General features: G+C 33.4%; 8 protein-coding genes across 11 annotated transcripts in view; 5 read left to right on the top strand and 3 right to left on the bottom strand.

Annotated features, from left to right (window-relative positions):
- Nucleotides 1-86: 86 nt before the first annotated feature.
- Nucleotides 87-1,446, bottom strand: LOC123307555 (membrane protein FAM174-like). Its single transcript, XM_044889920.1, has 2 exons — nt 877-1,446; nt 87-819 (listed from the first exon to the last, which is right to left on the bottom strand). The coding sequence occupies exons 1-2, from the start codon at nt 1,311-1,313 to the stop codon at nt 684-686; spliced, it is 573 nt and encodes a 190-aa protein (XP_044745855.1). The 5' UTR covers nt 1,314-1,446; the 3' UTR covers nt 87-683.
- A 272-nt stretch (nt 1,447-1,718) lies between these two features.
- On the top strand, nt 1,719-4,726 carry LOC123306781 (sorting nexin-2). Its single transcript, XM_044888923.1, has 9 exons — nt 1,719-1,888; nt 1,941-2,087; nt 2,239-2,485; nt 2,949-3,110; nt 3,184-3,305; nt 3,369-3,575; nt 3,760-3,996; nt 4,057-4,209; nt 4,395-4,726. Exons 1-9 carry the CDS (start codon nt 1,784-1,786, stop codon nt 4,443-4,445), a joined length of 1,431 nt encoding a protein of 476 aa, XP_044744858.1. The 5' UTR covers nt 1,719-1,783; the 3' UTR covers nt 4,446-4,726.
- Nucleotides 4,727-5,091: 365 nt separating this feature from the next.
- Nucleotides 5,092-12,398, top strand: LOC123306922 (anoctamin-8). The gene is made up of 19 exons (XM_044889122.1): nt 5,092-5,291; nt 5,348-5,591; nt 5,733-5,974; nt 6,030-6,146; nt 6,357-6,463; nt 6,514-6,699; nt 6,822-6,974; nt 7,038-7,173; nt 7,920-7,975; nt 8,647-8,721; nt 8,804-9,076; nt 9,156-9,353; nt 9,409-9,540; nt 10,750-10,916; nt 11,003-11,240; nt 11,302-11,409; nt 11,597-11,780; nt 11,862-12,070; nt 12,182-12,398. The coding sequence occupies exons 1-19, from the start codon at nt 5,189-5,191 to the stop codon at nt 12,239-12,241; spliced, it is 2,988 nt and encodes a 995-aa protein (XP_044745057.1). The 5' UTR covers nt 5,092-5,188; the 3' UTR covers nt 12,242-12,398.
- LOC123306924 (N-acetylneuraminate lyase-like) lies at nt 12,289-14,592 on the bottom strand. 2 transcript variants are annotated; one of them, XM_044889125.1, is made up of 7 exons: nt 14,493-14,592; nt 13,765-13,823; nt 13,546-13,616; nt 13,095-13,409; nt 12,893-13,038; nt 12,670-12,841; nt 12,289-12,616 (listed from the first exon to the last, which is right to left on the bottom strand). In XM_044889125.1, the coding sequence occupies exons 1-7, from the start codon at nt 14,499-14,501 to the stop codon at nt 12,432-12,434; spliced, it is 957 nt and encodes a 318-aa protein (XP_044745060.1). In that variant the 5' UTR covers nt 14,502-14,592; the 3' UTR covers nt 12,289-12,431. The 2 variants fall into 2 exon arrangements, with proteins under 2 accessions (XP_044745060.1, XP_044745061.1); XM_044889126.1 differs by lacking the exons at nt 13,765-13,823; nt 14,493-14,592 and adding an exon at nt 13,849-13,892.
- Nucleotides 14,593-14,738: 146 nt separating this feature from the next.
- On the bottom strand, nt 14,739-18,090 carry LOC123306923 (synaptic vesicle 2-related protein). 2 transcript variants are annotated; one of them, XM_044889124.1, is made up of 12 exons: nt 18,026-18,090; nt 17,750-17,913; nt 17,411-17,570; nt 17,260-17,356; nt 17,077-17,201; nt 16,892-16,955; nt 16,710-16,835; nt 16,440-16,654; nt 15,966-16,153; nt 15,799-15,910; nt 15,548-15,722; nt 14,739-15,431 (listed from the first exon to the last, which is right to left on the bottom strand). In XM_044889124.1, the coding sequence occupies exons 2-12, from the start codon at nt 17,889-17,891 to the stop codon at nt 15,273-15,275; spliced, it is 1,563 nt and encodes a 520-aa protein (XP_044745059.1). In that variant the 5' UTR covers nt 17,892-17,913; nt 18,026-18,090; the 3' UTR covers nt 14,739-15,272. The 2 variants fall into 2 exon arrangements, with proteins under 2 accessions (XP_044745059.1, XP_044745058.1); XM_044889123.1 differs by having other exon boundaries at nt 17,750-18,076.
- A 101-nt stretch (nt 18,091-18,191) lies between these two features.
- The window catches only part of LOC123306276 (adenylate cyclase type 10-like), a 13,002-nt gene continuing 5,435 nt past the window's right edge, over nt 18,192-25,758 (top strand). Inside the window, exons 1-10 of one of the 2 annotated variants that reach the window (XM_044888183.1) lie at nt 18,192-18,308; nt 18,362-18,619; nt 18,675-18,947; nt 19,079-19,293; nt 19,350-19,425; nt 19,482-19,565; nt 24,293-24,518; nt 24,576-24,772; nt 25,083-25,317; nt 25,583-25,758. The exon at nt 25,583-25,758 is cut by the window's right edge and continues 83 nt beyond it. In XM_044888183.1, coding sequence (XP_044744118.1) covers nt 18,269-18,308; nt 18,362-18,619; nt 18,675-18,947; nt 19,079-19,293; nt 19,350-19,425; nt 19,482-19,565; nt 24,293-24,518; nt 24,576-24,772; nt 25,083-25,317; nt 25,583-25,758 — 1,780 coding nt within the window. In that variant the 5' untranslated portion in view covers nt 18,192-18,268. Of the gene's footprint in view, nt 18,309-18,361; nt 18,620-18,674; nt 18,948-19,078; nt 19,294-19,349; nt 19,426-19,466; nt 19,566-24,292; nt 24,519-24,575; nt 24,773-25,082; nt 25,318-25,582 lie in introns of both variants that reach the window. The other variant, XM_044888182.1, reaches the window with a different exon arrangement.
- On the top strand, nt 19,635-21,691 carry LOC123306277 (twinkle protein, mitochondrial). The gene has a single exon (XM_044888184.1). It carries the CDS (start codon nt 19,764-19,766, stop codon nt 21,609-21,611), a length of 1,848 nt encoding a protein of 615 aa, XP_044744119.1. The 5' UTR covers nt 19,635-19,763; the 3' UTR covers nt 21,612-21,691.
- On the top strand, nt 22,016-23,997 carry LOC123306278 (myosin-1-like). Its single transcript, XM_044888185.1, has 2 exons — nt 22,016-23,027; nt 23,107-23,997. Exons 1-2 carry the CDS (start codon nt 22,129-22,131, stop codon nt 23,720-23,722), a joined length of 1,515 nt encoding a protein of 504 aa, XP_044744120.1. The 5' UTR covers nt 22,016-22,128; the 3' UTR covers nt 23,723-23,997.

The raw sequence follows: 25,758 nt of genomic DNA, 5'->3' as shown, positions 1-25,758 counted from the left end.
ATATGTTGAATCATGACCCTGAACTAAGGGTCATATGAGAAAATGGAACGGTCAGTCAGCAAAATATCTTGGAAGTCAAAGAAGAATGAAAACAATACAAAACAATTTCTTTATCTTCATAAAATACTCCAAACATACATATTATGATCCCTTTTATAAAAAATAGATGAATATGAAACATTTTGATCTTAACTTCAATTCATCATATTGTCAAAATACATTCAGATCAAAGAAATATTAAGTTTTTTTTATTATACTCATTTATATTAATAAATATTTCTAATTAGTTCCAAAAAAAACAATCTCTCAAAAAATACTTATATCCTAAGTGGGTATTTTTGGGACTAGACTGATATTTCAAATCATTATTTTCTCAACATTCTCATAACAAACTAACAAACAATATAAGAATCTTCTAATACAAAAAGAGAGCTAATTACTGAAATAAACAACCTCTTACAATTTGAAAATTTTGTTCTTATCAAGAATATTAAATTATTCTCCTGTCTCCTTAAATATTTAGAAATATTAAGTAACTGAAAATTAATAGGTAGGTTATAATTAGATACAATTTTTTTCTCAATTTCCCATTAGAAGCATCAAACAAGCATTTGTATAAACAATCTCAGGGCACAAAGTTATATTAAATATATTTACTCTGGTAATCTCACATTGATTTACTTTTATGTTGGTACATTTTTCAAATCAAAAATTGTTTCATCATCATCATCATTATCCAATGGCAAAGGTGTCATTTCAATGTTTCCTCTTGCTAATCTTATTCCGTACTTTTTTATTCTTGCACTTCTACTTTTTCTTCTGAAAGTATAGTCAATAATCAAATAAAAGAAACTGATAAGACATTACTTATCTTACCTATATGTTTTGAATGCAACAAACACTATAAATAAAAGGGAAACTGAAATTAATACCATTGAACCTTTTGTTACAATTTCTGATTCTTTTTCCATTGTAGAAGGGCCGTTATAGGAAGGTATTAGTTTGTTTGAATCTTTAGCAATAGTTTCATTGTGTTCAGAAGACACATTTTCTTTCAAACGTAACTGATTCACTGGAGTTGCTTGCTGAATAATTTGCGATTTGATCTTTGGTTTGCCTTGAAAATGATGGTCCTTGTTTTCCCCTTGTACGGGCACATTCTCGGATTTATCAGAATGGGGTTTAGTAGTTTTATTCTCAACGCTCATATCATGGTGTTGTCTTTCCTCAACCACTAGGGTTTTAGGTTCTATAGCTAAACCAAATATTAGGAATGCATTCAAAAACAGGATAAACAAAAATAACTTTGTCATTTAGATTTATGATAAAATAATTCAAACTTGAAAAACAGTCGGTACATTCAAATTAACAAAAGTAAGATTTGTAAATTCAAAAATATTATGAAATGTCATGCCAGCATAATTTCAAATGTACACATGTCACGCATGTAGTGCAGTGGTTGTCACCATAGACAAATAAGTTTACGGTTGTCAGCCGAAAATTAAAGGTGAAAAAAAATAGCAAAGTGTAATCTTCGTTGATAACCTGCTTATATTCAGACTTTTAATCAATTCACACAGATTTGTGTCTAGAAATTGCTGTGGATCTCACAATAATCAAAACTAACCAAAGTCAAGGGACCTTTTCTTCTTCAAGGGAAGAAGAAAAGGTGATATGGTACGAGTGACTACTGATTTCCCCTGTCATCATGACAGGAGAATCACAGAATATCAAAATCAAACGTAGTAGGAATTTGGCAAATGTAATTTGAACAACAATAAATATGGAGTCTTCTAATATGGAATCGCCCCCTTTGTTTGAAACCGTAGAAATCAATAATGGGAATGAAAATAAACTTGAAGATGATCTTTTTATTTCAGCACAACAGGTTGGTTTGATTTTAGTTTGTACTTTCCCTGTGTATAAATAAGTGTTTCTAGGATATCTCCACCCATTACGGACAATCGTCTATTTCAATTTCAAATAATATTCCGGAAGATATCAGTAGTTTGAATTTGAACGATGATAAAGCTCTGGAGACAATTCCTATTAATTCAGATGCGCCAGGATCAGATACTTTGGAAAGGGTGAATTGACAATTTTTCATTCAGTCAGATAGCAGCTTATTTTTGCACCATTAAATTTGTTTGTGTGCATATCTGACAATCGTTTTCTTTTTGAGTGACTGGTGTTGACTGATTTCCTATTCATACAATTAATTAATTTTTCACATTGAAGGTGGAAGCTGAAAGTGGTGATCAGTTTATAGAAATAACGATAACTGAACCTCAAAAAATTGGAGATGGAATGAGTGCCTATATGGCATATAGAGTTACTACAAGGACTAACATGCAAATATTTAAAGCCAAAGATTTGACTGTACTACGTAGATTCAGTGATTTCTTAGGACTTCATGATAAATTAACCGAGAAGTATTTGAAAATAGGGAGAATAATTCCACCTGCACCAGAAAAAAATGTATTAGGTGAGGAGTTTTCTTGGAAGGTGTATCATATTTATATTTAGACAGTGGTGGATTTGCCGTAAGGCCCAGTAGGCTTGGACCGAGGGTGGCCAGATTTTTGGGGCAGCCAAACACGGGATGAAAAATTAATTAGTAATAATAGGAATGAACTCACTAACTTGGAGCAGGCCCCATTGTACCACATTATATAATAAAAAGATAGAATGTGTAACTATCCAATAATTTATAGCTTCAAAATTTATATTGTTAGTGTGTTCACAATAGATTTAACATACACTAAGACAACATATGTCTTCTGAAAAGGATTTCGTGATTATTTTTTCAAAAAGTAATGAATTACAAGGTCCTGTGAGTTCTGTGGTAGCTGCCTTCCGAAATTTCTGAGCTGAGTTCAATTAAACTTTGCAAAAGATTAAATTTATTATGTCATATGGAATAAGAGCATCTTTCAATCTTCTACTAGGTATGACAAAAATCAAAATGTCTAACCAAGTGGAAAATGGTGGAGGAAATGGAAATGATTTTGTGGAAAGAAGAAGAGCTGCTCTTGAGAGATACTTGAACAGGACAGCTCAACATCCAGTATTAGTAGTAGATCCAGATTTTAGGGAATTTCTGGAAAGTGGTGAGTACATCTGCGTTAAGATTATTTTTTTAATTTGAAAATTTAATTTTTTCAATTTTCCATTTTTTTCTAGATATAGAATTACCAAAGGCAACCAACACATCTGCATTAAGTGGTGCTGGTGTGATGAGGTTATTCAACAAAGTCGGAGAGACAATGAATAAAATCACTTATAAAATGGATGAAACTGATCCTGTCAGTAACTTATTATACTTGGTCAGTCACAGACATCTTAATTGGAAGATTGAATTTTTTTAGTGGTTCGAAGATAAGCTGATCCATATAGAATCTTTAGAAACACAGTTGAGGAAACTGCATACGAATGTAGAAAACATGGTGATCTATAGACGTGAACTTGCCAACCTAACCAATGGAGTTTCCCGATCTGCTGCATTGCTGAGTGCATGTGAAGATCATAATTCATTATCGAAGGCTCTTTCCCATCTGGCTGATACTGAAGAAAAGGTGTTCTATTTTAAATTCTTAATTTTCCTCAGTTTATATTAATCTTCACAAACAAAATTAAAAATTGGTATTATCTGCCCTATTTATGCTCAAAATAAGATTTTTATATAATATAAATACGCTCAGCAGTGGAGGAATGCATTTATGAATCTGAGACTCTCAAAACTGAATTTTTAATTTTTAGGTTGAAGCTCTTCACTTAGAACAAGCTAACACTGACTTTTTCATTCTGTGTGAGCTACTGAAAGACTATTTGGGCTTATTATCTGCAGTGAGAGATGCTTTTCATGAAAGAACTAAGCTATTTCAACATTGGCATCATGCACAGCAGATGTTAGCAAAGAAACGAGAAGCAAAAACCAAATTTGAATTAGCATGCAGGACAGATAAATTGGATCAAGCCGCCACTGAAGTATTAGAAGTAAATCTTCATTATCATATTGATTTCATCTAATTATAAATAACGATGGACATCTTTCAGTGGGAAGCTAAAGTTGAAAGGGGTCAAGAAAATTTCGATAAGATTTCAAAGATGATAAAAATGGAAATGGAAAGATTTGAAAAGTGTCGTATCAGAGATTTCAAGGCTATGTTTATAAAATACCTGGAAAATCATATAGAGCATCAGGCACAGGTAAGGATACAATGACAGTCATACTTATCTTTTATGCAAGTACCAATTATATCAAGAATTGATTATATCCCAATAGCTCCGGCTAATTTATGTCTCGATAAGTTTAGATTATTGTGTCTGACTTTAGAACAGCATTTAGACTAGAATGAAATATCCACGGGTTATTTTATGATTGATTCTTTCAGTTGGTGAAATATTGGGAAAATTTCCTCCCATCTGCAGAATCTATCGCCTGACCGGAGGATATATCTGAGGAATATCTATTATAAAACATTCCTTGGAAGGGGAGTATGTGTTTACATGCTCTATGATGTCCTTATTGTTTTTGAAGGAATTTATAAGTTGCTTTCTTGTCTAGAATTGTACATTGCATAATATGTAATATAAAATATCTGTGTAATTTCCTATTACTAATGATTATGGCAGACAAACTGCGAAATCTCCAATATTTGTATCATGTTTACAGTATAAATCATATATCATATCGTAAAAATATATTATACACTCTAAGAACAAACCTATTATTATTATTAGTTCCATTTTTATTGCATTGGTTGAGTGAAATTCAAGAAAAGGAAATATGTAAAGATTGAACTCTAAATTCTTTGGAAATATGGAAAAAGTAAAGCCAAAGGGTTGTTACCCCAAAATGAAAATCTCAACGAAGGGAGATAGACTTTCGAAATTGCTCGCAATAGATTTAGAGTGTTCGAAAACCTATATTTTCATACCAAAATTTCAAATATTTGGCCCTGTTCAGGAGATAATAATTTTTTTTTTGAGTCTAACCACAGAAAACATTTTCTTTATGTTTGCTACCTATCTGTGCTTTGCATGGACTCGGTTATTAGGTTTATATAACCAACATCGATCTTTATCAACATTTCTGACAGTTTGTTTCTTCTTAACGACTGCTTGTTATATTTTTGAATGAAAAGTTAATTTTGAATAAAGTCTCCAAGGATTATAATCCCTAAACATGAGTGATGTTATGCAAAATATGCAAGAACAAGATACATATGCTAAAACAACTGTTTTACGCCGAAGAATATTGAAAAAGGCACAAGACAGTATTGATCAAGGTGGATATTTTGTAAGGTGATATTGTATTTTCTTGTGATTTATTTGACCATTTTAGTATCAACACTCATTAAGGAGAAAATTCCATGTGCTGGTCATTATTTATCACCCAAAAGACTTTGGCTTAAAAGGATATCCACACCTAACTGTGATGTTGTTATTGTTTTCCCACAAGGCACTCAGGACTCTATATTGTTGTGGTTGTTATCTAGACTGAGGCAATCTACTGGGCTCACTATTCATGTTAGACATCATGCTTCCACTCAAAGTAGTGCTTTCTATGTAACTGCTCCATCATCAGTGTGAGTTTTCGCATTATTAAACATTTCATCTAAGTATTTGCAATATTGTTCACTAATGGTATCAACTGACACTATTCTCCAAAATTTATTGACTTCAATATAAATATGCTGCTGCACTATGCCCTAAAATTTTATTCATAGCTTGTTAGATGCTGCAGAAGAATATCATCTTCCAAAATCTCTAAAATCAATCAAAGGTGGGGGTGTTAAAGAATTTTATGTGCAAGATTTTCAAAGTTATGAAGGCTCAGAAGATGAAAAGAATTTTTTCACCTCTGAAGAAAGGCAATGGTTGATATTGAGGCTTCTAGAGTGTATAAGAGCAAAATCTAGTGATTTATTAGCAATACCAGATCTTCCTCTCCTTAAAGGGCAACCTATCAGTGAGTTGTTTTTTGAAATTTTGTGAAGGCTAAAGAATTAATTCGAATTTTGTAGTTCCCAAATGCTTAATATCAGGTGTCATAAATCAGGTATTTCCACTTCATGATCATAGGATGTTGGAAAAACTGCAGAAATCATGGGTTAGGGATGTATTTGCTAAGCAGCCATTGGGTAAGTTAGTTATATCTTCTCTTATTTTCATTATAAGAAATATGCAAACTACTTCTATTTAGCAAACACTGAACTTCTTTTTGCTTATGATTATAACTTTATGAAATTCGAACTGGCCATTTTTGCTACTTAGTAATAGCCTAAAGTAAGCTGAAAATTATTTTCATAAACACTTTTTTGGGCTATCTGTTGAATCTTGAAATTTTTCAGATGAAATCACTGAATACTTTGGGGTTAAAATAGGAATGTATTTTGCTTGGCTTGGACATTATACAACCGCTTTGAGCATTCCAGCTATTGTAGGAACATTATTTTCGGTGAGTTCTTGTAAATTTTAAACAAATTTCTACATCTTCCTACTCCATAGCTATGTTGTACTGGAAAATATCAAGCAGTAGAAGATATTGGTTATGTATTATTTTCTATTTTCAATGTTATATGGGTTACTACATATCTTCAAGCTTGGAAAAGATATTCAGCTGAACTTGCATTCAGGTGGGGTACTTTGGATCAAAGGGATGATTTGCTAGCAGATCCAAGGCCACTTTATAGGGTAAGTATCATATTCTTAACTTCTTGCAATGCAAAAAAATTTCATAACCCAATTAAGTTGGAGATTAAAGATTGAGTTTATCGAGAATTATTCATCTATATTTGTAATTGGTGCTTTTGCAGGGTACTCTAGAGCCCAGCCCTGTAACTGGAAGATTAGAAGCATTTCATCCATCATGGAAGAGACATGTTTTCCGTTATTGTGTGACAGTTCCAGTTATAATATTATGGCTGGTGACAGTATTCATTGTTATGATTGTTTCACTGCAAATACAGGTAATATAAAAAGAAGTGAATTCATAAGTAACCAGTATTATTAAACTTCTTCTAATTTTCTAGGATTGGTGGGATAATTTCTTAAGGGCTAGGTACTTCCCCATGTGGTTAGGCTATTTGCCAAAAATCATGTTAGCAATTGTTATATCACTAATGGATGAAGCTTACTTCAAAGTTGCAATCTGGTTGAATGATAAAGGTAATTTTCAATTATTGTACAATTATTATAATGATGATCCCTAAATTTTACTTAGTCTCAATGGTTATATCTATTTTTATTTACTATTATTAACTATGAATATCAATTCACATGCAATATACAGGGTGTTTCCTCAAAGTACTTTTGTCATTTTGAAAATTATGTTTGGGTAATTTTTGGCACAATGACCAATTCTACTTCCTGTTAAAAGAAAGGAGTTACCTTTGAAAACACCCTGCATATTAATCTGACCAGAATTGGTATGTTTTGAAATAATTTTTTTTGAGAAATTGCCTGTGAATTGTCTAAGTAGTACCTACTGTACAAAACCTTCTTGAATATTTTTCTTCGAACATTCTTTAGATTGGTTGTTCTGATACCTGTTATAGAAATGAACCTTTCATTATCATATTCTTAAACCTACTTGATTCACTTTTTATCTCACAATTAGAATGAAATTTTGAGGAATTTTTTTCAGTATAGTATATAGTACAATTTGAAAAAACAAGTTGGTGAATTAATAACAATTTGAATTGGAAATATGCCTCAATTTCAACTATTATTCATCAACCTGAAGTTGTTCCAAAACTCAATTATTCCTGTTCAGCTGATTCATAGAGGCAAAGTGAAAGGTTCATTTTAGAGGTCTTATATTGCATCTAACGTTTAGAAGACTTGCAATAGCGTTCGGTTACGTTGTGATAGGTTAGTCTTTCTAACTTCCATTATTTTTGAAATGCTGCCAGAAAACTACCGACTTGAGACCAAATATGAGAATCATCTAATCGGCAAAGTGGCCTTGGTTCGTACCAATCATCTCGACCTGGTTCAGTAAGGCAACAAAAGTTAAACAAATATAATTATTTCTATCACTTTCGAATTTCTGATGGTCACATTTTTCTCTTATTGCTTCGTTTCCTGTACTGAACTCGGTCAAATTTATCCCTGGTTCTACAAAATTGCTTTTTGCATGGACATGGTTCGTCAGTTTAGCGTCACCTATACATGAAGACAGTGCAGACACTGTTTTTATGTTCACTAGTAGAATAATAGAAAAAATAGACTTCTGGGAAAAATCAATGTTGTCAACTTCGCTATCAAGCTACTTATTTAAGGAAGGCTTTAGTTTAAGGCTTACTCATTTTCCTGATTTATATAGCAGTTATTATGGCAATCACTGAAATAAGCTTGATTAAACCTTAAATCTGCCTTGAATAAGTCGGTTGAGATAAGAGTTAAAATAAAAAAAAATTCTGTGATAAATGTGTGCAGAATGAATATTTCTCAGATCTCTTCTTTAATTTAAACTTAGTTTTGAATGAAAAACTTTATTTATTTCTAAATGTAGTTATTAGAAATCTTCTGGATGTTACAAATTTTTCACTTATCCATAGCACATCCTTTGTATTTTTTCATATTTGATCCAGAAATCTTCATGTGCAGATGAACTATTTTAATGATGATCAATTTCAGTTCCAGTTTGTGAATTCCTTTCTCTCCTTATTCTATATTGCATTCTATCTTCAAGACCAAGATCGGTTGAAACAGGTGAGGTGATAGGAAATATAAAAAATATTTTTTTCATTCAATAACACAATTCCGACTCATGTGTTGATTTTTCAACCTCTAGCAACTGGCTGCCTTGCTCATTTCCCGGCAAGTGCTGGGTAATCTGAAAGAATCGGCTCTGCCGTACATCTTAGGGCACTTGCGGTTAGCCAGAATGAGTTTCGATCTTTGGGGTGCGCTTAGTCCAGTCGGAAATAGATCTCCACCAGGAGCAGAGGAGGAAAACGATCAGAATTCCCAGAATAGCAATTTGCCAAACGAAACAAGAAGCCAATCGCATTCGGCCGAAAGAAGGAGTATAAGCCAGGCCGAATTGGAGAGCTCTCTGTATAAGGTATAAATTCAAAAATGATTCTCACTTCTGCCTTATCCGAAGGCTGAAAAATATAGTTCTTCAGTTTGGATTTTTTCAGTATGATGGAACCTTTGCCGATCACTTGGAAATGACAATACAATTAGGTTATGTGATACTCTTCTCTTCCGCATTTCCCTCTGCTGCAATGTGTGCGATGTTTAACAATCTCTTAGAAATAAGAACTGATGCTTTCAAATTAGCTTATGTTTGTCAGAGACCTTTCGGTCAGAGAGTGCCCAATATCGGTACTTGGCAGGTGAGTCATTTCCTCGTCCATTCGGCGAAGAAGTACCGATGATTTTTTTTTCCAGAATTGCATGGAGTACATCAGTATCGTAGCTGTCCTTGTTAATTGCGCCCTTATAGGTTTATCGGGTCAGGTGCATCGAATGTTTCCGGAAATGTCCGCAACACAAACGATACTGCTCATAGTAGCTCTAGAGGTTAGTGATATTGTTGAATTTGCACTGAAAATTCTGTTAGAAGATCATTCCAAATTGTTCATTTTTTGGATACTTACTTTATTGGGATCAATCATTGGAGGTTTACAAATTCAGTTGCCTTTTTTTTGTCTGGAAAAAAAGGAGAGGCAACTGATTTAGGTACAAGGGTCGTAGCCTTTTTCTGCCTATGAGCTTCGCATTTTAACATGGGGTTAATGGTCTGATATGATTTTTGTAAATAGAAGGTTGCATATGGGAACTTCTCCATCAAGATTTAGAATGCCCGGCCTAGTATTATTCCTATCTCAAAAAATCTCTTTCATAGTTGAATCTTTGTGAAAAATCTGTAATATTATTTTGATGTCAATCGGTAGACTTTCACAAGCATTTTCATGTGCTATTTTCGTGAATACATTGAATGTTGAAGCAATTTTAAACGAAATATTTGACGATCTTTTTATTACTAGTAAAGCTGAGGGTTATGATGCCCATAATCAAGAGCTCTGACTAAGATCAGATATTAAGTCCCGATTATACAGTTAAGATTGAAACTGAGTTCAACGTTGAGCTGAGTTTAAACATAAGCTCAGGTTGATCTTGAACTGTACAACCGGCCTTAAGTGATTCTCTGTTTGTACAATTCTTTTCTTCCTTGTTGGAATTTGCATCTACTTTTTCCGGTGGAAGCCTTTTCAATCGACTTGTAAAATGGAAATACATTTTTTATAGAGCTACATACAGCGATGGATCATCTATACATTATAGAGATTTGTCACAAATGTTCACTGTCTTTGACATTATTTCAAATGGGTATGTTACAGCTTAGGCGAAATTTTTCTGCAATACATTATAAGTTTGCTCCGCTATGAATTTTATACCTCTGTGAGCCGCTTACAGAATTGCTTATGAAAGCTATATAGACAGGGTCCTGCAACAAGCGCGCCTCCTCCCATATCTCCACTCAGGGGAGAGTATTTTATATATAGATATAGGCCTAGGTGCGGTTATTGCAGGGCCGTTTATAAATCACGTTGCCCTTTTTATATTCAACATCAAACCACTCTGTTTTCTTAACAACACATTCTGAAGTGAAATTCTTTACAGATCTTCGATTTTAGAGGATGCACATTATAGCGCATAAACATTTTGAGATCTTTTTCAGAATTTTCTATCAAAATTCAAGATTTCTAATATTAACGCTTTTCGCAGCATATAATGTTAGTTATAAGATTCATTATAACATGTGCGATACCTGATATACCCGGTTGGTTGGCAACCGAAATGGCTAAAATAGAATGGGCTAGAAGAGAAGCAAGCAGATCAACTAATACAACTTCCTCCACTCCGGAGGATCAAAATTATCAGACCATAGGCAGGTGAGAAATATATATTTTTTGCTGAATACAAAATTATCCAAGTCAGGCCAAAATGAAATATGTATCTTTTTATATTATAATTTTAGGTTTTCTGTATCACCTAGCCATAGCCTGGTGACTGATAACAAAACGCTTGATAAAAAGCAAAGATCTGATTCCAAGGAAGGGATTAAATCGCTAGCTACATCCCCCGCGGGAACCAGTTCCTCGTCTTCTACTTCCAGTACCACTTTACAACATAAACTAGTCAACATCGCACCAGGCGCAATTAAAGAGATACCTCCCTTCAGACCCAGGAAGTCAAAGGAATGGCAACCGCCCGAGGTAAGTTTTTTTTTTTTCAAATCGAATATGAAGTTGATCCATAATAAAAACTTAATTTTAGAGTGAAGGCTCCTACCATTTGACAATCGGTCCAAGTGGCGGTGTGGAGTGGGCTAAAAGATTGAAAGAAGTCGATATGCATCGAAGCACAGACTGCATTACGCCTAAGGTAATGTTTTTTTTGAGAAAGATATTTTCGAATGTTGCCTATGTTTCTCCATATTCAAAATACCGAAAACGATCATTGAATTATTTAACCTAATTTCGGGACACCTGTATAAGGCCTTTGTTGCTCTTTCATTCTGTTTTGGTATAAAAAAATTCCATACCATTATACGTATGTTTATGTTCAACAGGATTCCTCCAGCTCTGATTCCGATTTATTGAAGAACAATCCAATTTGGCCCCCTAGACCTAGATCCCCGAATAATAAAGAACCACCTTTGCTTTCTCCACAAGCTAAGCCAATACCGGCCGATCCATCTCTTAGTGACAGCGCCCGAAGTATCTCAAGCCAAGAAGCTGACGATGCTTTACGAGGTAATTTCTATTTGAATCGCAAAAGTCGAGCTTCACACATTGACATGCAATTGTGGTCACCTAATGTTGATATTTCTCTAGCTGCTGAAGATGCTGCTTCGAAAAAGACGAGGGTGAAACAAAGCCTCATGAAAAGAGCCAGATCTGTTGCTATATTTTCTCTGAAGCTGAAAGAAAGGCGTGCTAGAGAGGCTTTAGAAAAAGCAAACAAATCAGTCACACCTGTAGCATCCCCACTACCTCCTCCACAGTGTGGCGGAGGAGAATTATCATGCATACCAATTGAAAAGGTAAGCTCTTATTTCTTCATAAATATTGGTTCATAACTTGGAATTAAAATAAATTTTTACTGATTTTTAGTTCTTCTCATAAAGAACTTAAATGGTATTTGTTAATTACAGCTCATTCAATTAGAGGACATAAAGAATAACCAGAGGCCTAATGCAAGTGGTACCTTGTAGTACAGTTGTCAATTGTCAGTTGTTTTAGTGAAAAATAATAACGATTATTGAGGATAATAACTTTTAATTTTTTATTGTACAATGATATAGTCTGGGGCTGAATTACTTCTGTTGCTTTTTTATAGTTTTGGTCGAATAAATAATGTCAGAAATTGTACTTCGCTCCTCCATGCGAAAGATCATTCTTTTATTACCTACTTTTTATTTGCTTTCGATTATAATTAGTTATAACCCCGGAAGAAACGAGGAACTCTAGAGCATCAGCCATTTTTTTCTGATCTCCTTCAGTTAAGTTAGTCAACGGTTTTCTCGCTTTTCCAACGTTGATTGGAGTCAACAGATTCATAGCGTGCTTCATAGTTGCTACCCAAGACCCTGAATAAGTAAAAGATTTCACACTAATTTCAAATTGTTCGATTGATACTTACCATATTTTTTTATTACTTCGATGGTATATGTGAGTTTTTCCTGTATTTCCCTTGCATGTTCGGTTTGTGATTGGTTCATGGCATTCAATATATCAATACTAAGATTTGGGAAAATATTGAATGTTGTGCCTATTGCGGAGTCCATACCGAGAGCTAAGGCTCCCGCCAAGACCTGAAATATTATTTTGTATATAAATCGTTACGTGAAAATTTTAAGTCGTACGCTGTCAGCGCCAAGAAACACAGCATATTTTCCTTCGTTTGCGTGCAAAGCCAATACCGCTTCATCTAGCTGTGTTGAGGTGAATTTCAAGCCGCAAAAGTTAGGTACTTTTCCTTTAATTTCATTCACCAAGTCTACCATGTTTACTAAAAGAAGATTCGAGTAAAACTAGATGTCGAATTTTCAATTACTGTGCAATTACTGTGAACACAGGAAAAACTTGGTATGTGGTAATATAAGAGGGGGGTATTTGGCGCGGCTTTTCCCACTTCCTTCAAATAATCGATCAATTCTGCTGGGGTTGTTGGTTTAAAATACAACTCTGGTAGGCATAGAATAGAGTTAACGCCAATTTCTTCAGCGTGCTTTGCCAGTTCTAAAACATCTGGTAAAGGAGCACCGCCTACTTGCACCATGAGGTGCTGTTGCGTGGTTTTAACAGCTTCCTTCCACTTTGTAGCCAATTGCTTTCTTTCATCTTTCGATAATGAAGGGCCTTCCCCTGTTGTTCCATTCACTGCAGGATTGAATTGAGACCATTGAATAGGTGCACTCATGAAACTCCCCAAGTAGCAGTTCATTAGGTTAGATTTAATTGTGAAGGCATAATAGGAAAAAGGCCATAATGTATTTCAAAAATAATTAGAACTTACCTAATATACCATCAATGCCAAGGCTATTGAGGAAATTGGCGTATTTCGGAATAATTTCTAAATTCAGAATCCTTGAAAAAAAATGAAATAATTAGGTATGTACTGAGATAGCATTTCAATCAAAAGTTTGAATCAATTTCCTGGGAAATATTTAATAATTTCTTATTGAAAGAGGCATTTTCAATTGGAAATCTTTTGAAAATTGTGTTTATACTCAACATATTATCCGCGAAGGGAGTAAAAACTGGTGCCATCAAACCTCGGTAAGTAAAGTTCATCTGAAAAAAAAAATCAATCTAATACCTTTTGAAGCAAATAATCATCAATTTCATCTGGAAGGTAGCAAGTTTTTATCTTAATAAAATGATCCCTATGCCTATGGATCATCTAGATCTTGCTAATACTTATTTTCCTATCAAGTACGGAAAGTTATAATCTTTTTTTTTTTGATATGAACAACTGCATGAATAATTTTGATCAAATTTTTAAACTTGGATATTATTAATTTTCACGGCTGTTTTCTACTATTTGAATTTCACTTTTGAAAACACCCTGTATATTGAGTCGAGTATTTCATAATAGAAACAAAACATCCTTTGAACAAAATATATTAATCAAAGGATATTTTGTTTAGGTGTTGGACAAAAAATTCATAAAAAGGTTTAAAATAAATTAGTGTTTCATGCATATAAAAAGATATTTTCATCTAATACATGAAATCTCATCATTGAGCCAAAATAATATTATTATTTACAGCGGATAACGATAACAGAATATGACGTGTTTTATTTTCTAACAGAAGATGATAACCTTTTTCCATCTAAAAATGCAAAAAAAATCTATTTAGAGTTGCAATTGAAAAAATCAAACTGTTTTTCAACCCTACTATAGATTGAATATTCTTGCAACGTTTTGGAATAACTAATAAGAACAGTTAATTATTTTACCTTGAACATTTATGGATGCGAGCACAAAAAACCAAACTGAAACTGATAATAGTCTTGGCGCCCTGTGTACCAAAGATTGGTGTTATCTATTAAACATCTAAAGCTGCGTAAACACCACAGTTCCAAAAAAGATCCAGTAGGAAATTGATATTATTATTTATTATTCAATCTTATATACCGAGACGGAATACCTTCAAAGCAACGGTAAAATACCGCACAGGTAAATGGAATGAGGACAAAACTTTTATTAAAATTTTTTTATTATTATATAAAAGTATAAAACCAGCACCATTTCTCAGAACATTTTAAATAATTAATAATTTCAAGAATCTTGTACACAAATTTGCCTTAATTCTATTCAGCATTGGGGCCAAAAGATGTTGGAATAAATCAAACCAAAAGCATTTTTCTAAAAATGTTACAATAAAAATTACATTCAAGGCAAACTTGTGTAGTTCTTGGGAAGAATTTATCACATTTCTTATAAATAAATAGATTTGATAATACGTTTAAGGAAGACATAAATAATATAAAAAGTTGCAGGTAAATTTGATCTAATGTAATATAAGTAATACTTAAAGCTTTGGTTTAATATTGTTAAATAACATAAAAGTTATATTATAGGTATATGTTTTCAACATATACTATAATATAAATTATATCATTAAGACGGTTCCATGGATACATATTTTTATATCTTTTCAATGCTGAGACTGGAAAAATATAATTGTATAAAAACAATATTTCATACTCCTTGTGAGTGATCAGTCGGAATCATCATTAAGTTTGCCTTGTTTTATTTGTGACACGAGGTGGCACACTTTCAGTCAGTTCTTTTCCATTTGTTTCTATAGGTAAAACCATACATGCTACTGCAGCAGATAGGGCAGCAATTGTATATATAGTTATAGCTAAAGATAACGAACTTTTAAGTAGCACCTGAAATTGGAAATCACAGTTGGTTTGGTCATTTTGAGGTGTGTAAATAATATTTCACATTATGCTGTCACCTGCATTGTTGCTGTTTTTTAGTCATTATAAATGTGTAGACAAACCTGAGCAACATATGGTGTAACCATAGCTCCAAGTCTTGCCATAGCAGAACAGGAACCAACTCCCACTGCTCTGAGTGAGGTAGGATAGACCTCAGGAGTGTACACATAAGCTGCTTGAAAGACACCTGCTATTATTCCTCTGGCAAAAAACAACATCACGGTTAAGAATGATCTCCTACAAGAAGAATAAATGTATCAGGAACTAGCCCAAATATTGATCTCTGGATGATTTCTAATCAGAAACCACTCACCTAGTAGTACAAATCATCAATATACTACAACATAGTGCATATATTATGAATTGTACTGCCATAGTTCTTTTCCTTCCAAATCTTTCTATTATGAATATAGTTATGAAAATTCCTATAAAAAAAATCGTCAATTAACTAGTTAATATTATGGATTTTTCAAAAAGCACCTGGAAATTCTGCCAGTGTTGTCCACAGAAGATCCATATAATCAGTTGTTTGGAGCTGTTTACATTCTGCTGCACAAGTTTCAAATTTCAACTGGTTTGTAGGTTCAGAAGAACACAAAGAATTTGATGCTTCGAAGAGCTGAGTTGTCATCAATACAAGTCCATAATAACAAAAAGCACATGCCATCCTAAAACATTGACAAATTAGAATCTTGAAAGACAACAGCTCCCAAAGCATGAAGTGATTTCTAGTTGATACAGTTGGATGAAGGAAAAGGGTGGTTTTCTTGAAATAAACAGTGGATGCCTTTTTCAAGCAATATCGTGTTTTTTTAATTTTTCTGAATATTATTTTTGCCCCCTTCACCCACAAATCATCACAACCATCTCTCCAATAAGTCTCTTTATGCCTTAGTATTTCAAGGAATATGAATAACAAGGACAGATATTACTTCAAAATACAAAATGAGTTACCAAATAAACCACAAGAGCAACGATGTCCTTCTCAAGAAAGGAACTAATAAATCTCTGAAGCGCCCCCTATGTGCGGGTGCATTCATTGCATCATCTACAACCAATCTTCCCAACAACATAGGTTTACCATTGTCCTTGGCTATTTTCTCCAATGTTTCTAAAGCCTTATCAGTTTGTCCACTTGCAACATGGTATCTTGCTGATTCTGGTAACCACTAAAACCAACTTAATAAATTATTCCTCATTGAATATTTATTTATAATTACTCACAGGGCAAATGAGGGCAAACAACAGCAGGGGTACAGTCGACAAAGCAAGCAGCCATTTCCAGCCTAATGTAGGCATGACAATTAGGGCAAGAACTACTTCAAAACATGCCCCTAAGGCCCAAAAGCACTAAAATTTTAGTTAAATGAAAAATTGCATTTGAACTCAAATGAATACACACTTACATCAAGCAAAACAACACATTTAGCTCTTTGCTTTGTAGGTAAAAACTCAGCATATAGAGTGACACTATAGAACAGAAACAATATACTTTCTTACAACATAGACAATGAAGGTTGTGAATAAACAAAAAGGTGAATTTTAAAACAAAAGATTTGGATGAAAAAATCTTAACTATTTGTGAACTTACGATTGGGGTGTACAACCAACAGCAAATCCAACTAGCCCCCTAAGCAGTAGTATCCACATGAAGCTCGGGGCTAGAGAACTGAGGATACCATAATAAAATAACAACACAGAACATAAAGTTAAAGCCTGAAAAATTCACATTTAGTAAAATTTGTGGGCCTCCTCAGACTTCCCCCAAACTTACATGTTTCCTTCCATACCTATCACTGAGATTTCCCCAAAAGGTTGATGAGAGCATCATTCCAAGAAAAACTATAGTTGTGGTTAATGCTTGTTGATATCTGAAATTTTGTGTCTTTTATTGATTCTCATTATAATTCTTCCACTATTTTTACCTAGATATATGCCAGTCGCAATGTAAAGAAGGAGATAATATTGATAAAATTGTCATTTCCATACTATCAGCCATCCAACATAGGCCTGTCCATAAAGATAGTTTGACTTGAAACCAACCAAAACCAAGAGCATTGACTGCTTGAGTTATCGTAAATGTATCTGTAGAGAATTTTGAAATATGAACAATTTCAATTTATTTTACTTGCATATATTGCACATAATGGTCTGTACTCGAATATATATTTTTATTCAAAGCTGGGTAATTGAGACACTAATGAACAGCACATAGTAGATACATATTTTTTTTTGCTAATTACTTGATATACACAAATAATTACCATCAGGAACTACTGATACTGAAGCCATTTCTATTTCTTGTGGAATCTGACATTCTGGGTCCACTAAAACTGTATTCCTGGAAATATTAGATTTATTTTCCGCATCAATATCTTGATATCCCTTCGATCTAAGTAACCCCATATTAATCTGAACAGTATAAACTCCACAAATTAAAAATTTAATCGATCAAGAGTAAGCAAATTACGTATATTAAAATGAAATATTCCATATAATTGTAATGTTGTAATAATTAAAAAAGAAATCAAAACAGTTACAGTTATTCAAATACTTTCACTCCATTTTGAGGTTATATGTCATTTTGACATTTTTTACGGTGTTGCCAAAACAGAGATTGAAGCATAGATTAATAAAGGATATTAGTCTATGGATTGAAGCATCCATAAAAGAATTTAATCATCGACCTACGTCTACGAGGACCAGTTTGTCAATTTTGAATTATTCGTTGAATTGTGAAAAATCTTTATTCGTTATAAATTTGAATTTAAAAGTTGAAATTGATGGTAAAAATGTCTCGAAAGAAACATGTTGGAGACTTCTGTAAGCTGTTTCAGTTTTGAATATATTTTTTCTATTTTTATTATCATTTTCAGTTTCTATTATGGACCAAGAGGAATATGTTTGGGCAATGAGAACCTCTGCTTACGATGAGCAAACACAAGAAAATGCTAACGAATATAAAGATGAAGCTGACGAATTCTCAATTTTCCAATCGAAAAACGTTAAGGATATACTTCTGGTGTATAAAACTACCATTTTGTCTTCCTTTGTGCCTGATGAAATTATTCTAAATGTAAATGATTATACTACAAAAACATCTGATGCTTGTATTTTATGCGGGGATGTATCAGGTATTCAGAAGAAAAGCTGCAAGTCACGAACACAACAGCAATTTACTTCTTTCAGGTTTCACAGAATTATGCGAAACTTACAATCAAATTGGTAGTGGTGGGCCATCAAGATTGACTGACATGTTGAATAATTTTATAGGAGCTATGGTACAAGAAATAATGTCACACGGTGGGGATGTGATAAAATTTTCTGGGGATGCTTTCTTAGCCTTATGGAAAAGTGAAGGTTATTCAATGCGGGATTATATCCAAGAAGCTATCAATTGTGCCTTAATAATCCAGAAGAGTCATAATAACTATATAACAGATGTTGGAGTTACACTTAGAGGTAATATAATAGGCAAAGGAGAGGTCGTAACAAGCAAATAATACTACATGCATTCAACATGCGTATTTTTGAGCGTCGTTCGAATTTTGAAGTCATGCGCAATGCAGAAACGGGTTCAATTTTATTTTTAGTCAAGTTGGCAATTTCTTCTGGTACAGTATTATTTTCCCTGATCGGGGATTCCCTCTTATCACACTACATCGAGGTTGGCCAACCAATTTTAGATACTAAAGATATTTTGGATATATGTCATGCTGGGGATATAATTGTATCTGAAAAAACTTACGCCTTTGTGGATGCCTCATCGTATCTAGCAGAGGAGATTTTCAATGGAAAATACTTTCGAGTATGTAATTATTTCTTCTTATAATCATCTACTCAGTTCGATGAAATTGTTTGTAGATTTTTGGAGTTGGAGAAAGCTGGAGACAAGTTCAAAAGTACATGACAAATAGAGGACCGCCAATTCACCCAAAACGTAGGTGCAATGTGTGCAGCAAATGATTATTTTTTATTTAGTTTCCCAACTTTTAGTCCCCGAGGAAGGTGATTCAATTAGTTCCTCATCTAGTATGGACTCTATTCTCAAAAGAAAACGATCATCTGATGAATTTGCATGTAAGTTATTGCTTTGCATTGCTTTGGTTGGTAGCAATTTTAATCTGCAAATATCTTCTTCTCTGATTCAAACCAAACTCTCTGGTCAGCAATCTAATTTGAAGGTTATAATTTCAAATCTGAGGTTTTTTAAATCTTCAAAATTCATTAAAATAAAATGTTAGAGTTTACGTATTTCTCTAGGTTTTTTTTCATGAGATGTTTTTGTTGAGGAGCCTGAAAAAAAATTATTTGAACTCAAAGTGTACACAGCTTATAAGAAATTTCAAAAATGCTTCGGTAGAAGACGTGCCCTCAGTGTCTACTTCCTCTATAAGGAAGATTTTGAAATCTTCAAATCTGAACTTTGAAGAAGGACACACATGTTTTACTACTCAATGCCCTATTTGTAAATTGAATACTAAGCCGTCACTTTCTACGTTATATGTGAATAAGACAACTGGTGTGTTTATGTGTCCCAAGTGTAAATACAGTGGGGACTGGGACTTTCTTGAGTCTTATATAGCTAAAAATGGAAAAAAACCACCTCTCATACAATGGAAGGATATACTAGTGAATTCTGCAAACATAGAAAAGTCTGTGATGGCTGTTCAGGAATCAACCACCCCAATAAGTGCAATAAAGGAAAGTTTCCTACACCAACTATTGAAAAAACTGAAACTTCCAGTTGTGAACAAAACTTCTTTGGAACCTCTAGGTTTGAGAGTTGATGGAGTTTTGAATAAGATTTACTTTCCATTACAGAATGCAAATGGAGAAATTGTAGGATTTAAAATTCTTGGAGATGATTTAATAACTTTTCCAGACATTAAATGTGGGGGTCTCTTGAAAGGAATTCAACCTAGAGCTGATAATTTTGCAATATTAGTTGGAAATCTTTCAGATTTCATCATTTTGTATACTTCAAATATCAATGCAACTGTTGTATGTTTGCCAAATGGAAGTAAAAGTTTACCCCAATATGTTTTACCAACTTTGGAAAAATACAAGAAGATAATCTTATGGTTAGGTTGTGATACTCAAGCTTGGGATGCAGCTAGACGCTTTGGCAAAAAATTAGGTGAGAAAAGGTGTTATTGTGTAAGACCAAACTCTAAAATTTCCTTGCCTCATTTGGATGCATCTCAAGACTTTAATTCAATTTTGAATAATGCCCAAAGTTTATGGCATAAATCAATAACTACTTTTGCTACACTCAGACAAGATGTTCTATCTGATCTTCAAAATATAGAACAAGTAGAGGGTATCAAATGGAAAAGGTTTCCTACACTTAATAAAATCCTTAAAGGCCATCGTTCTGGAGAATTAACAGTTCTCACAGGTCCAACTGGAAGTGGTAAAACAACTTTCATCAGTGAATATTCACTTGATTTAGCTTTACAAGGTGTTAGTACATTGTGGGGTAGCTTTGAAATAAGAAATGCAAGATTAGCAAGAACAATGATGCAGCAAATGGTTGGGATGCCCCTGGAAAAAAATTTGCATTTATTTGAGACATGGGCCGATCAATTTGAGCAGTTACCAATTTATTATATGACGTTTCATGGTCAACAGAGTATAAAGGTAGTGATGGAGGCAGTTGAGCATGCTGCCTATGTTCATGATATCAATCATGTTATAATAGATAATCTCCAATTTATGATGGGTATTACAGAAGAAACCAAACATATGGATAGATTTTGGAAACAAGATGCTATAGTTGCAGCTTTTAGGACATTTGCAACAAGAAAAAATTGTCATGTTACTCTTGTTATTCATCCAAGGAAGGAGCGGGTAGATGAAGAGTTGACTACTAGTTCTATATTTGGAGGAGCAAAAGCATCTCAAGAAGCAGACAATGTACTTCTCATTCAGGATAAAAGACTCACTGGACCTAGAGGTAGAAAATACCTTCAAATTGCTAAAAATAGGTACTGTGGAGATTTAGGTGTTATGGCGCTTGATTTTGATAAAGACTCTTTAAGTTATGCACCCAAGAAGAAAAAGAAATCAGATGAATCTACTGAAGGAGCAACTATAGATGATCATTCTGTAACCAAAAGCTAATAATGAATAATTTCATTATTTTTATATGTGATATTTTGTAACGGACAGTTTCTATTGGTTAAATAAATAAATCAAAATTACTTGATTCATTTATTACTGTCAAACTACCACCGATAACAAAAATACAAAATTAAATGAAAAAATTAAAATTTGAAATTGCAACTTGTTTCATAAATTTTTCGAATTGGTACACAGAACAACATGTTTTCTGTGATTTGAGTTTCCGAGTGATTTTGTCACTTTTGGTCAGATAAATTAAGTTATTTCATTGTTGATTCATCTTATTTTTTTATCTACTTTCAAAATAACTATATATAAAGAAATTTAAATACCAGTTGACATATTTTGTGACTTCCATATCAAGAGGAACTCTTAAGATCTATGGCATATTAATATTCAGTATATGTCATTTTTTGAATTTCAAATAAACAAGATACTGCCAGTTGATTCGATTGTGTATGAAGTGTTTCGGCTTTTCTAAACAAATTTTTGTAATATTGACAACAGTATCAGTCAAATGAAAAAGTCACAAAATCAAAACATGGACACAGCTAGCAATTGTGAAGCTTACATGTCTAGGTTATTTCGTAAAGAAAAATCCACATTTTCTACATCGGGATTCAAGACGACAACAAACAACGTGAAACCGAAATCAAGTGCCAATAAGTATTCTTCTAAAACGAAACCTTCTGGTAGATCTCAGAGCTCTAATCACACATCTGGAAAAGGCTGCCCCTCTTGTACTGCAGAAGGAAATTCTAATGTACACAAAGAAATATATGTAGAAAACCCAGTTGTAGAGATAACAACTAAATCCAAACCTAGGTCAAGGTCTAATGCTGCTGGAGACAGAGAGCCCTGGGGAAGGTTGTTACAAACTGCAAATAATGAAAATTCCTCTAAATTCAGTACTTTTGATCCGTTGAGGACGATTCATTTTCTTGCGAAAGAATTACAGTTCAAGTTGCAAAATGACCTACCGGATGACAATAATTTACAACAAATTATAATAGATATGCAACACGCTCTGACTAGAGTTCCTCCTGAGATAGCATCTGCAATTAAGTTACAACATTCCTCTGACACCATTCCTTTAAGAAAATCCTCCAGCTCTAATTCTGTTCTTCTAAGTAAAAGAACCGAGGAGGAAAGATTGAAAATCAAGGCCAATAAAAGTTGTCAAACAATACAGAAATATGAAGATGCAGAACTAATTAAGAAAATTATGGAGGGAAGTACAATGAAACTTGAGGCAAGTTGTAGACAAATGGAGATGCTTTGTGGGAGATTGAAAAGTGAAAAGGAGGATTTGGAAGAACAGTTGAAAACTGAAAGAGAAAATGTTAAATTTTTAAAGAAGAGAGTTGGAGAGTTAGAGGTGCAGACTGATCAGCTTGTATCAGTTACAATACAAAGGTAAGTCTTAAACCTTTATTTCAGCTTCCAATAATGGATTGCAGCTTTTCCTTTGGATTTTTATACATTTTTTTCTTAGACTAGAGGAAGAGAAAAATGAGCTCCAGCTTCAGGTGAACAAATTAACTGATGTTGTGGATTCTCAGTCAGTTCATACGAGTTATGAGTTGAAAACTGTAACGCAAGAATTGAAGCAAGTACAGATGAAGGCGGATCAAGAGTGCTCAAAACTGAAGCATCAGCTAGCTCTTGCCAATATGGAGAAAGAAAAATACATAGCAATCCTTACTGTTCGTGATAAGCAAATAAGTGAAATACGCTCAGAAATGTCCCAACTCCAAGATGTAGTTAATGAACAGCTCATGGATATACATAACAATGCTTTAACAGAACTACCAAGCACGAATTCATTAGAAACAGAAAATGCCTGGATAATGAGGGATAATGGGAATGATGAAAGTGAAAATCAATCAAATTTCTCCTTAGCTATGAGTGAAAATCCTTTGAACTTTGCTCAGAAAGATTCTAAATCTTTCATAGATTTACCTTCTGGAGACCCTACCACTCTATCAGATGAGAAAATAAAGAGCAACCATAACCAAAATATCTTGAAAAATAAACAGTCTATACGAAATATGTTTGACGAATTAAAAAAACAGGCTTTTGCAGTAACTTCTGTCAGTAGTAAATCATAAAACTTTTGTGGGTATTCAAATGATGACGTGATCGAACTTAAATTTTAATAGTGATTGTGCTGACTATTTTTATATTTTTGAAGAATTCAACAAATTTTATGTATATATTTATATTTGAGTATGATGCTTTTCATGAAATTTCTAAAAGATACCATTTATTCCAATATATTGTATTGAGAGAATACTTTTTCTATATTCTTCCACATGTTTTAGAATTGTTTTGGAAATTCAATGTGGTGAAGCATTTCAAGAAATAAAAGTTTCCATGAAGATTATATCATCATTTTGAGTAAAAATATAATAATGACCTCGTTAGGCAACTCTCACCTCGTTGAAGAGAAAATGTCTAGAAAGTGCCAGTGAGCACTTTGAACTTAAAAAAATAACTTAGCGTCATCTGACATTTTGCACTGAAGCGAGTCAGAAGCAGCAGAAATAGTTTTGCTTTCATCTGCAGAAACTGTGACATGGATTGAAGGATGAAAGAGATATCAGTTAATTTTCGACTATTCTAGTCGAAGAGGTCTACAATATATCTATTTTGAGATTTATGAATTGTTTCAATTTTAGTGCGGCCTATTGTAAATGAGGCAGCCAATAACGCAGAAAGACTTTACGAAGATTTAAAAAAATTCATCATACCTCCAGTAATGCAGAGAATTGAACTCAATGAACCTCTGGAGTATCTAACAGAACTGAGACAAGTTACTGTAATTATGATCAATATTGTGCCCCATTCCATAACATTTGACTCTCTGATAAGCCTTGTCAAGAGAATCTACAGAATTATAACAATGTGAGCTCAACATTTTTCTCTTCGGTGAAGAGATTTATTTGGATTTATTCTTTTCAGACACATCCAAAAATTCAGTGGATGCATCAACAAAGTAACATGTTTTGATAAAGATCTTATGTGTGTGATTATTTTTGGACTGAGGGGTCTGAAACAGGATTTAGAGTGCCGTAATGCCCTAAGGTGTGCAGGTTTGATTTATGAGGATATTTATGTTTTATCCAAAGTGAAAAGTGTTTCAATTGGAGTTTCTACGGGTAAGATTATTAATCATTATACATTTTCTGTAAATGGTGTCCATGTCACTTCACAATTTGTGAAATATGCTCAGAATATTTTGAATTGATGAGAATCCAGATTGATGAGATTTCACTAGTATAAGTTATTTCCCCACTATACGTGTTTCATTTCAACGTAGCATCTTCAGGTAGCTAAAGGTAGACAGGTAAACTATTTTACTATTTTTGATGTTCTAAAAAAGAAACACGTGTAGTGGCTAATTAACTCATTCTAGTGAAAAACAGGTTTTAGTTTGATTATGCCAATTAAGTTTTTCCTTTGGTACAGGAAAAACATATTGTGGTGTTTTCGGACATACTTTGAGGAGAGAATACACCGTCATAGGGCTGACTGTCAATAAGGCTGCTAGACTAATGGTAGCTTATCCAGATAAGGTGACATGTTGCAATGAAACTTTTATCAACTGCAAAATGAGGGAATCCTACTTCGCACAACAAAAATACATTCACCTGAAAGGAATAAAGAATCCTGGTCCTGTATACGAATTCAAATATTCAATTTTGTGAGTAATTCTCGCTTTCTGCAATTTTTTTTACTTATGGATCAAAATTTTTGATGATTTATAGCTTTTGCTTTGAGAGCAAAAACCTTTGAAAAAATTTTGTTCGGAAAGGAAAATTTTCCTTCCATTGAATATCTTTCAGGAGGATATCCTTCAAAATAAGTTATTTGAACCTATTTATTCACCTTGTTGAACTCTACTCCTTCAATATTTTTCGATCTCTGGTTACTCTAAATTTCGAATTTTAATATCCCCATAATTTCAGCGACGCTAGTAAAATATTGGCTGTTCCGATCTATCCCATTCTAGGCAGGGATGAAGAATTACTTCTTTATAAAGAACTACTAGCGGAATTTTTAGAATCATGCCTATTTGTCAAGAAAGACAAAATTGACCCGATGATCAAAATGATTATGATCGAAGGGGAAGCGAAATCAGGGA

Source organism: Coccinella septempunctata, chromosome 2 (assembly GCF_907165205.1).
Source record: "Coccinella septempunctata chromosome 2, icCocSept1.1, whole genome shotgun sequence".
Classification (NCBI taxonomy): Eukaryota; Metazoa; Arthropoda; class Insecta; order Coleoptera; family Coccinellidae; genus Coccinella; species Coccinella septempunctata.
The sequence above is the reverse complement of the archived record's forward strand: the minus strand, read 5'-3'. Positions and strand labels throughout refer to the sequence as shown.